General features: G+C 37.6%; 1 protein-coding gene across 1 annotated transcript in view; it reads right to left on the reverse strand.

Annotated features, from left to right (window-relative positions):
- The window catches only part of LOC140152999 (tRNA (32-2'-O)-methyltransferase regulator THADA-like), an 81,563-nt gene that overhangs the window by 16,689 nt on the left and 52,019 nt on the right, over nucleotides 1–12,855 (reverse strand). Inside the window, exon 31 of the mRNA XM_072175569.1 lies at nucleotides 5,743–5,936. Coding sequence (XP_072031670.1) covers nucleotides 5,743–5,936 — 194 coding nt within the window. The remainder of the gene's footprint in view (nucleotides 1–5,742; nucleotides 5,937–12,855) is intronic.

The raw sequence follows: 12,855 nt of genomic DNA on the forward strand, positions 1-12,855 counted from the left end.
TTTCATAATATCAAGAACCACCGAATCAAGTGGGCTTGTTTGTACTTATATTAATGCATTTTCCATGCTGATTCCAAATATGGTCATGAAAATTTGGAACTTGTCATCTGCAGTTGAGATCAGGAGAAGCAAAGAAGCAGCCTTATTAAAAAAAAATAAGACAAATTCAAATATATAAATGTGCAAGTACCAATCCATATTCAACCTTTTTTTTACATGTAGTTTACTGTAGCCTAGTCCTAACCCTAATCTCAGCTTATCCTAACCCTGGTAACTACACCTGTAAACCTAGTGGGGAAAGCCTGTGAAACATACCAATCCGCATCATCAAATTTTTCCCAACAAATAAAAAGTTATACCCACCCCTTCTATCTGGCACTGGGTATACTCATGGATGTACTTAAAAGCTTGCTATTATTTTGACACTACTACTGCTACTACTACTAGTACTACTACAGCTTTGCTATCAAAGTATTATATAGCTGGCCAATATTAGGCAATAAACACAACTTTAAGATTCCCACAACTATTTTCAGCTGGGATTTGTTTTAAGAAACTTCAACCATTTCGAAATGTCACACTTTGCAGAGAGTTCTTTTATGTTCTAGGCATGGAAATAGCTGGAAATCCACCTCACACATTGCAGAACATAACTTTTAACACACTGACTCATTTCAACTAATAACTAAAGAATAACTTTATGTGTTGTAAACATTAAATTCAATCTCCGTAGTTATTTGCCTAGATTACACCAACAATGATGCCTCATGTTGTGGGTATTATGTTGAGGAAATACATTCATGTAAAGAATCAAATAGTTACACAGGTCTCAGTCATCCCTGATATGAATGAATGCCTCGCTCATATCAACGTCCAGTGATGATTGGGCACAAAATAGGCCTGTAGTATAACCTTCCCATAATCCAGCTTAAGCCCTTCTTGTTTATCGCATCATATCCCTAATCATTAATTGATCCCCTAGACTGCAGATCATATTGATAAAATGAGCTCCTATTACGAATCATGCCATCATCACTTCAATAAATCCACCAATGCTCCTATTGGCTAACTCAATATCCTGCCAATGCCACTAGGAGGGCAGTATTCACTATCTAGGGACACCCATCATCGTGCCTGTGAGCCATATGAATGAATGGATGACCAGACTTGAACCAAAAACATCTTGAAATAGACAACAATCTTGAAATGTAGCTATTTGGGACTTCTTGGTAGTGATAATGTAATTGACCTGCAAAATTCAACGCCATTAATAGCTGCCATGAGTACAGCACTGATACTAGAGTGATGCATGTGGCTGTGAGGGATTTTGTATTCTCTTTCCATGGTTTAATATAGGGGTTTAGGTTTGTTGCAGTTCTTGTCCCTGTTCATGGGTTGGAGTGCCCATCATGTCCAGAGTACTAGCACACTTGAGTATTGGCTGTTCCAATGGACAATACTTTTGGTACTTTCAAGGAATAGGCCAGGATTTTGTTTTACAGCATTGTCGAAATCTGTAGTTGTAGTTGTAGACCTATTATAAAAACAAACAAACAAACAAATAAATAAATAACAACAAAATCAAAACATCAGTTAGCATGTTAAGAGGCTAGCTAGCTCTTCATCAGAGCCCTCATTCTCATTGAGAAAGTCCAGGCTATTAACCAACACCAGCTCACAGACCTTGTTATTTCTACATGTATGGTCTGTGTGCTAGCCCCAGCAAGAAAGCTGGAGTATCTGGCAAGCCTAGGGTACATTGCAGCTTCTAATATAGATCCTGTTCTAGACTTGCAGAAGAGTACATTGTAGAATCAGTGCAGTATCTAGCCTCCTAGGAAGTCCAGTTATCTAGAAACCCCACTCACCAATGCACAGCGGACCTTCCAGTCCTTGTCATCATATGTCATACATGTAGTTGGTCATACAGTCCAATCTCCCTTATCCAAACTTCTTTTATACGGACCTCTTTATTATCCGGACATGTTGTCTTCATAGAATAACATGTTTTAATGCTTTGAGAACTTGATTTCATGCACTGAAGTATTTAGAAGGCCATGACAATGTGGCATAAAGTACTCAAATACCATCTTTTAGTGTTATTACCCCATTTTGAGTAACTTTTTGCTGTCTCAATGTTAGCACTTCAGACATTCAATGCAGAATTACATAATCACTTATCCGGATTTTTTACTTATCCAACCAATGCTTGGTCCCATCATAGCTGGATAAGAGAGGTTGGCCTGTAATTGTTATTCTTTGTTGTTTAATGAAAAAATATAGGTTGGCTTTGAAGCAACCACGAAAAAGCATTGATGTCACTACCAAACTTGAGGTGAACCACATAAATGTGTTATGTAACCAGGTGTTGAACCAGGGAATGAGACTACAAGTTACAAAGTCAAAACACCTCACAGCAGCTATATGACCTCTAGATCACCAGCATTTAAATGATGACAAAGTACCCTGAATCTTATTCCAGCTATCTGAGGTAAAGACAAATTCCAAGAGTACTGAGGTCATGTCACCTACGTCAGCTGCTTGAGATAGGAGAGGATGTCATCATAAATTGCATATCTTTTTCCTTTCATTAAATCAGCTGGGAGTTTAGGAAATAGGTTGGCCCTGTGTTGGCCCAAATCCAACTTGTAAAACTGCCTATTGACGAGTGAAATGTTTGCAACAAGATTATGTTGCAACTTTTTTCACAGATGTATTTTTTCCACATTTCAATATTTGATAGCAATCGCATATTAAAGCAAAATACTGCTATAGGTGCACTGGCACATTACTAAATCTCTTTTGTGGCTTCTCGCTTTATGCACACCAATCTAAATATTGCTTGGTTAGTATTTCTATAGGACGTAGGACAAGCTTCAGGGATTGCATGTTTATGGTTTATATTCAGCTTTATTCAGTACAATATAAATCTTGTTTACTAACTATAATTAAATATCATAAATGTTCAATGTATTTATGCAATCGTCTGTGACTTTGTGACCTTCTGCATGTACAACTTACACCCTATATATATTGCTGTATTGTGATACCAAGTTAAGATTTTAGTTGTACGTATATATTATCTTTCCATGAAGTGCAATCTTCTTCAATATTTATCTTCCTGAAAACCTTTTTCTTTTACAATAATTTTGATTGAACAATCCAATGGGGGGGGGAGAAAAGTAACATTGTGGATAGGCATTTACCACATTTCAAAATTAATTAAGCATTATTTCCTCCATGAAATGAAATATTTCACTTTGTTTTAACTTTCAAGTCCATCATGTAACTATCTGCCACATGCCACTGACAAAAAGCCAGACAAAAACCAAATATGGTTGAGACAAATATCAAAATGCCTTGTTTATTAAAAATAAATTTTTTGTTGACAATATCTACACCTGGGAGAATGTTTGATGTTCAGTACTTGTCTCTGTCCGGCATCACCACCAGACACCAGCACCTAATCAGCTATTCCAGTTGAAATCCATACACCCCCTGTGGAAAACATGACCATAACCTCCCACACAGGGGTGTACATTTCAAATGGAGTCATCCATTCACATAACCCTATTTACACTCCCTATGTACAAGATTGAGGTCATTGTGACAATGATAAACCACCGACAACTGTAGGACGCACTGAGACACAAGCATGCCAAAATGATAATCAACCTGACTCAAAATTAGTTGCAGTCTGTGGGAGGAATGACACAGAGTTGACAGACAGACACATGATAAATGTAAGCAATGACAACAATATGAGCCAATATCCACAGAACCGCAAACCTGACACTCTACTTGTTGCCAACATTGTTAAGTTTTGTGCACAAGATGTAGTAGAAAACTGTTTCCTACATGTATTGTCCATATTTGCACACAGCTATCATGAGCTCTGACAAATCAATAGTCTCAAAACAACAGAAATCCAAGGGCTTGCAATGAGTATAGAACATATCCACCATCTTGCTGGCAAAACAAGGTTCTCCCTGCAAAATGCATGCACAAAAAGTGCCTTTTTATTTTACACTCCTTTCTAGCAACTCGCCAGAAAGACTTTGCAAAGCGTACAAAATAATTAAAACATGCATATGATAAGCATAAGCACACACCCAAATGTTGCAAACACAAAGCCTCCTTTTAGCCTGGCTGGACTTGGGCATAATTTTGCTTGAGCCTGGTCCCATCAGGGCCCAAGTGTGTCTCTCTGTGACTGAGTACACAAACAAATAAATAAGGTTGGTCTCCAAATCTTCAATTCTATAACTGGTCTCAATGCTCATGTGGTTGGCACCTCATGGCCCGGCCGGTATATAGTTTGATACTGGGCTATTCCTGTTGAAATCCATACACCCACTGTGGAAGACATAACCTTAAACTTCAACACAGAGATTGTGATATTCAAATGGGGTTTACCTGAATGTATGAGTTCATTGAAATCTTCACTCCTGGGTAGGACATTAAGGTCATGACTTCCTTAGGGTGTATAGATTTCAACTAGAATAGCCCAACATATCTTTTACCATTGCCACAAATGCTGCAACAATTTTGCTGCAGTGGTAAGTTTCATATCATGAATGTGATTTATGGAACTGCAAGCAGTGTTCCTGTAAGCTCATATGGCACACAATTTAAATTTTTTTGTTAAAATGTGAATACTAAAAATGATCACGTCCAAATGACGCACTCTGTGATATATTGATATTATTTGGAAACCTATTTGAAGGTGACTTTCTGTTTATTTTCCCATCATATTACCGAGTAGATGACAGGTGTTGGCAACTATGCATGCCTACCCAATTTTATCAAAATAAATAGCCAAGACATGAGAGTATGTTTGTACTGTGCAATGTACCATGCATTATTCCATGCTGCCATGAAATTGTCATATTACTATGTGGATTGCATATAATACTCAAATACAACAGGTTGGTCTGTGTTTCAAGTTTATACTGGAAAATTATGTGCAGTCTTTCAGATTAAATCTTTATACTGCTTCCTTTCCCCTTTAACTTTCAATCAAAATTATACAGTTTAAAGGCCTAATCAAAAATATGGGTCGATCCTTCATGTAATTATTTCGTGTAAGCTAATCCTAACTCTAACCCTAATCCTAACCCTAAGCCTAATCCTAATCATAACCCTAATCCTAACCCTAATCCTAAACTAACCCTAACCCTAATTTTGTGTAAAATTACATGAAGGAATAACCAAAATATGGGAGTGTTGATTATAATAATCACGCTAGTCAGCCCTCTTGATTTGTGAAAATGGTGATTATATTCTTCCAGCACATCAGGAAAGAATGGGGATTCTATTCTTCCCAAAGAATTTAGACCAGGTGAGTTCAGAGACAAATATACCACATGAAAAATGCCATATGTACACTATTCCAGTCCCCAGGCATTGCCAAGCAATACAGCAGATTTCCCATGACTTAATCCTGCAATACAGTCAAATTCTCCCAGTCTTTTCTTTGATCTTTGTGACTGGCACTCCGTCAAGTGACCATGGTTTTATGAGAACAGCTTCATTGGGACTTATCTGAGCTAAGAACCTAAGCTACAATAACAGATACAACTAATACCATCCAGTAATGATATTGCACTGAACTTGCCCACCTGCAAGAGATTATGAATGTTTAGCATTTCAATATTAATTTTAACGGAGAAGGAGTACATCATACTTCAAATGAAGACCGTTTGTGTAAAGAACATCAATCATCTTTTAATCCCATCTTACCTGTTCATTCTGATCATCCAACAGAGCACTGCTAGTACCTAAAATGCTTCCCTCTTCTGATGATCCAATCAGCCAAGCAACCATAGTTTGTAGATACTGCTGCGGGAAGATAGGAACATACAGACTACTCATAACACATAGACCTACTCTGATGGCAAGAGTTGGCTGAAAGTCTGCTGACAATGGAAGCAATTCTGAGAATGAATAACACAAAAAAACGGACGTCATAAATATGTGTTACAGTAATGTTATGGTTCTTGGAACTTTAAATAATCCAGGCAAAGTCATTTCACTTGAACTAATATTGCAATGTTCAGCATTTATTTTAATACCACAGTATTTCTATGAGGTACAAACACCATTCTAAAAGCTCTAAGAAATCCTAGTAGGGGGAAGATATGTCTAATTTGCATAAAAACAAAATGCATAGAGTAAATGTTGATCAATTATCTGTTTAAGAACCACACCCAATGTACGTATCTCATATATTAGGATTCAGAAATGATATTGGGCCCTAAATGGGTCAGAAATTGACCAATTTGATAAATTCAATCATCATGGTAGAGGTAGGAATATGATTGATTAAAATAAGAGAGCAGCGTGGCCAGTGGTTTAAGTATTTGACTCTGCCCCCCCATTCAATTCTCAGAGGAACAAAATATAAAAACTTTATTATCCATTCTCTCCATTACTGCATTTCAATTAAGGGGCAGGCGCAGCGAATGTCAAAGTTCTCAAAATCACAACCAGTTCTGATCAGGGTAATGCCTGGCTGTCTGTAAACCCTACCCTGGGTATCATGGGAGAACAATGTCTGACATTGAATGATTCATCCTGGTTATCAAAAGAAAATATCATTGGCAGAATGGTCAGAATATAAGATATTGACAAGACCCACTCACTCCTCAGGACAGGGTCAAATTTCCTGTTTAAATTGGCTGAAACACTCTTACATCACTTTATATTATTACATCCAGTTAAATATTCTGTTTTTTATCCAACAGTTCAACTCAGTGCACTTGACTCCGGGACATGACTAAAAAGCTCTAACACGCTAGTCTTCCTGCAGATAGCGCAGGACACACTGCATACACACAATGGCAGGAAAGGCCCAGCAAGCTGCTGTATATGACCACAACTCAACTGACCATCACCAGTGTTCCTCAGGATGCTGGATAGTTTCCTTTACCCAAAAATTCACACACTGATTGACTGCTGATATTTGCAACTATCCACCATCTCACTTTCATAGTTGATTTTAGGAAGTACAGGTACCTTATACCAGTAACCATATTTCCTGTAATAAACCCACATAGTTTTCAAAACATCAAGGAAAAAAGGATGTGCCTGGGTATAAACCAGTCACTATTAAAACCGCAATTGCTAAAAATGCATGCCAAAAGACAGATACACCCCTGTTCACTATACAATCCCATTGGAATTTGAGATCTACTGCATCCCAATATCTTTAGGGAATGTTCAATATTTACACCAGGGGGAGTTTCAATATTTATACCAGATGGGGCGTGGGAGTTTGACCAAAAAAAATTGCACCCCCCTCGCATCTGCTTAAAATTGTTAGATTCCCCCTTGTTTTCCATTTTTCCTCTATTAAAAAATCAACATCCCCCACCCCTTCTGATGGTTCAAGTAATTCAGATTCCCCCCCCAAGCCCCCCCCCCCCCCAAAAAAAATTCTGATTTCCCGCTTAAAACTCCCACTCCCGGGCCCACTCCGCGTAAATATTGAACGGTCCCTTAGCTGTGTCCTCATGGTAGGCAAACACTCAAGAGGAAACTCATGAGGATCAGAACCTTGTAGGTTTAGACTGGGGGTTCACTCATGCAAATGTACTTACAGGCTTGGCACTTGACCCATCTCATACCTCAAAGATACATGTATTTAGGGGGTTTTGTTGAGCCTCCAAGTGTACTAAGAGGGAACTTGGAGGTTTGTGCCGTGTGGACACATTGAAGGTTTCATTCAGAGTTTCTCTGTATGATTGTGCATAGTGATTGATCAATTAGTCCCATTTCTACACTCAGAGCACATGCTATTAAAAAAGTCACTTAGGGGAAGGCTCGCAGATTTCAGCTGGCAAAACCACTGTGTGGACAGAGTAACTGGACTTTCATACTAAGGGTTCATGCGCATCTGAGCATGGTTCAAGAAGACTTACAATCACACCCATTGGCATGATTAGTGTGCCTAGTGGTTTCCAGATAGCAAAGCTAGATATGACCTAATCACATGAACAATGCTATATATAGCCATGTATTCTGATAGTGGCTTGGTTATATCTCCCATTCAGATAGCCAAGTATCCCGATGTGTCTAGAATTTCACCTTATATTAGTGGTTAACCCAAAGACTTCATGATAGCCAAGAAATAACTTCAAGGTTCTCTCCTCTTTAGATCCACATTTCAGGCCTTTCCTTGGAATGAGACCAATGTACATACATACAAACATAAAGGTGATTTAAGGTGCTTATGCAAAAAATTGATCTAAACGCACAAAACTACAATACCAACAACAAACAATAACCAGCCAGTGGAAAACAAGTCAATGTGAAGACAAAATGAAGAATACTAAAAATTGTACAAGTGAGTTTTCAGCAGCTTTTTGAATTGTGTGAGAGAAGAAGCTTCCCGTATGTTCCGTGGCAGGCTGTTCCAGATGGACGGTCCAGCAGCTGTAAACAACTTATCACCACAGGATAACTTGCACATGGGAATGTTTAGGAGAGTTCTGTCCAGGGCAGATCTTGTAACAGGGCCACTGGAAGGTGTTGGCTTAAGACTAATTGAATCGATGAGGTATCGCGGAGCAGAGTCAGTCAGGCACTTATAAATCAGAAGACAGAGTTTGAATTGGATGCGGTTGCTTATCGTAAGCCAATGAAGATTGTTCATGAGAGGTTTTGGATCAGTACGTCTAGGAACGGAGAAAATTAGCTTAGATGCTTTGTGTTGAAGGGATTGAAGGCGGCGAAGATCTTGAGACTTGAGTCCATAGAGAAGGCTGTTACCATAGACCAAACGTGAAAGTATAAGGGCCCGGACAACATGATGTTTAGTGTCCGTATCCAAATGATTCTGTATTCTTCTGATGTTCCGAAGCTGGAGGTTGACAGAGGAACCGATGGAGTTCACCTGTTTTGTCATAGCCATATGACTGTCAAAAATCACCCGAGGTTGCGAACATTTGGAGATGGTTTTATAATGCTTTGGCCAACTTTGAGTTCAAGATTCGGAAGCTTTTGAAGGCGATAATGGGATCCAGCAATGAAAAATTCTGTTTTGTCACTGTTCAGTTTGAGTTTATTTATATTCATCCAGTTTTGCAGTTCGTGGATACAGGCTTCAAGTTTTGTAACGCCTTCTCAGCAGCGGCCGGGATGTTAGGACAAAAGGAAACATACAATTGTGTATCGTCTGCATATATATGAAATGAGACATTATGTTTACGAATTATGTCCCCCACTGGCAAGGTATAAATATGTAAATAAAGTAAATAAGTAAATAAATAAATGTAAAAGAAGTGGTCATAATATTATTTTGTTGGTTTACTTCTTTCTTTCTTTATTAATTTCTATCTTTCTCATTCATATATTCATATACAGTTCATCCTCCCTTATCCTATTTTGTCACCTTAATTTCATGATCTGAAGTATTTGGAATGATATCTATCTTGCTATCTTAAAATATCAAATTTCATTGTTAAGTGAGATGTCTTTGGTCATCCTAAATTAAGCACTTTGGACTTATCTGGCCAATGCTTGGTTCCATCATGGCGAGATAACTGGTTGGACTTTTAAATGCTGGACAGTCCATACTATGTGCACCAGTACAGTAGCAAAGACTACATGCCCTTTAATTGTTACAAGTTTGTCCATTATCCATGGCATATATGTGACCCCTCGGCACAACTGAGCCCAGATGTCGCCAGTGCCACTATTGAGATATGCTCCATTGAACTTACCAATAAACAATAGGAAACAATGGATTTATTGACTGTTTTATTGATTTTTCACTACTTAAATGTCAAGTACTATATACATGATATACATCATTTTAAAGCTAATTTTAAGCAGAATATTTTGGTTGAATATCTCAAAAGTGATGATTGGCGACATCCGGGCTCAGTTGTGCCGAGGAGTCACATATGGTACAGATCAGCATTGAATTTTAGACATGAAAACATTACATCTAGAACACACACATTTTCTATACATCAGCTCGAAGTCTGAGTTGGACTTTGAGGTACTGCTTTGTCAATCATAATAACACAGGAATCTACACTGTATATAACATGTACCTACTTCAGAATGGATAACCAATATAAGGACTTAAAGACATATAACATTATGTTGTTCATAGTATAAAATGTGGAGGTTTCTACACTGACATAACCCAATTGGCAAAGACCTGCCATCTAATCTTCGTTACTGCAATCAAATCAATAGGCCTATAGGATATACACGTAGGATGTGAAAGTCTCATTTCCTTATACACCTCGTATATTGCTGCATATCCAGGGTAGCAGCAACTTGGCTTACTTCCTGAATGGGTTGTTGTTTTGGGTACCCTAACTTTTACTAGTCCTATATCATACACCTAAATACAGGGCAAGGCCTATATCATACTATCATGGATAAGTCTAGGTAGCATATCATGGTGAGCAGCATGATATTGAAGTCTATGTCTCTGGTGCCTGCAAGCCTTGACAGATCTTGAATTTGTTATCAATGGAATGAAAAGATTATCCATGTACAACCTACCTCTCTCCATCCAATCATAGCAATTATAGCTATCAATAATAGATATTATGAAAAAAAAGTGGTCATTTAGTAACAAATTAAGTCTAGATTCTATTAAATACATTTTATTCAGGACTCACTTCCCTGTTGTACTATAATGGATTCTATCCAAATTTTAATTCCATAATTTTGCTACAATTTTAGGTGAAAACAAATTTCAAGTTAATTTGTTTATTTTTATAGACACAAAATATATTTGTGTGTTGTCATTTTGCAGTAGCTGCTTTCTAAACGGTGCAAAAATAAATGCTTTCCACGTTTACCGTGCATTTAACTATAAATACTAAAAGGACAGTGCACACCACCAACAACTTTTGCACATGTTGAGGGCAGTAAACTTGCAAACATGTTGTTCAGGCACAGAAGCTCATGTATGTCATTCTCTATGCAAAACAACACTGAAATTCAGGATACAAAAAAGGAACTGAATATCAGCCGTTGTAGATCACTGCTTAAAAGCAATAATGTGCGATTTGCTCACAACGATGCCCTCATTCTTTTTCCGAATTTGAACTTTTTGAACAACTGTAATACCCAAAGATGCACTTTTAAAATACCCTGTGAAAGACTTAACCTGAAATGCTTTAATTACAGTAAAAAAGTTTTCCCGGTTTTATTCGCCAACAAATTGATATAAACAGTGGACGATATAGGTGCTAAAATAAAATGTCGCGTGATATTCTCTTGTTTACCTTATGTGTTTGGCCTGGAATCAAAAGAAGACATATCTGACAGTGAAAACCAACAATTTTTGGGGAAATTAAATTCTATTTTGTATGTAAATCGCACATTATTGCTTTAATAGCCTCAGACTCTCAACTTACGATTTTAGACCCAATCTGTGCAACTTCTTGCCTACAAGCCCACTAAAAGGGAATCCTTTAAACAGGTAAAAGTTTGGAAAGGTAACAGGGTATTTATTTACGCAGGAGGAGCACTAATTAGGATGAATGCAGTTGGTACTATCCAGGGATGTGAGAGTAGATCTCATATCCCTGTCCTGCCCATTCTAGATGTGTGATCATACGTTTCTCATACAACATACAATGCCCAGGATACAGCAATATAGGCCTGCCAAGTCAAACAAACTGACAAAATATCTAGTATTTACTTACTTTGTTCTATAAAAAAACAAATATTCAACAAAATTCTCTCAGAATACTCAATTACTCATATTGCATGAATAGTTTGATTAGTTTTCTTCATCTTTGATAAAGCTGTTCAGAAGTTTTTACTTGTTCAAGTGATGGTCTTAGGCTTGGCATTCATACTACATGTTACCATTTTTCACCCTGATGTGGCAGTGATATCAACGTGCAGCGTTTGTAAGCATGTGCACACCAACACTTTGAGCGAATGCTATCGATTGAGGCTGTGCCCAATGAAATGTGCAATGACGTCACTGCCACATCAGGTGAAAAATGGTAATATTGCTGCTTTGCCTTACCCCATTCAGGCCAAGAATAACCATTTCTTGCACAACCTGAAAATTATGTAAAACCTAAAAACAAGCGTGAACCTGACCAAAAACCTCTAAATCAGTAAATGGACTGAAAATCGATCAATTTGTTGATATTTTGGTGGTCTAAAACTGGAAATCTGGAAATTCTTATGCCTCGATATAACCCAAAATATAACTGGGAAAATACATGCACTTCTATTTTTACACACCGCATCACTTGGTTTTATGCATTCTGTAAACAAAACTCAAGTGGAAAGCTGTGACACAGTGAAACTTGTAGCTTGTCATGTGCATTACCCATGTATAATTTCCTTCCTGTATGCTACATATCACATTTTGTTTGCACTGGTTATAATTTTCACACTATTGCACTATTAAAAGAGACATTAAAAATTTGTTATAGCTCACTTTCTCACACTCTTTTTTAACCTATTGTATTTTTTTTAAACCACATTTGATATAAATAATGTTTCTATGTTAAATTTCTATATATGAAGAGCTTAGTTTCAAAACCCCTTACATCCACTTGCCCATTTTGAGAACACATCAAAAATCATCAAAAAATCACTGATATATGGGGTTTTCAACAAAAGCAGTTTTTGGCGGGATGCTCATCCTACCCAAGCATCCCGCCAAAAACTGCTTTTGTTGCAAACCCCCATATATCAGTGATTTTTTGATGATTTTTTGATGTGTTCTCAAAATTGGGCAAGTGGATGTAAGGGGTTTTGAAACTAATCTCTTCATATAGATGACACTGTTTGACTTGTGGTCACCTGTGACATTCAATTAGTTTGCATAACTAGAGTGGTTACTGCACCACAGCTGAA

Source organism: Amphiura filiformis, chromosome 5, assembly GCF_039555335.1.
Source record: "Amphiura filiformis chromosome 5, Afil_fr2py, whole genome shotgun sequence".
Lineage (NCBI taxonomy): Eukaryota > Metazoa > Echinodermata > Ophiuroidea > Amphilepidida > Amphiuridae > Amphiura > Amphiura filiformis.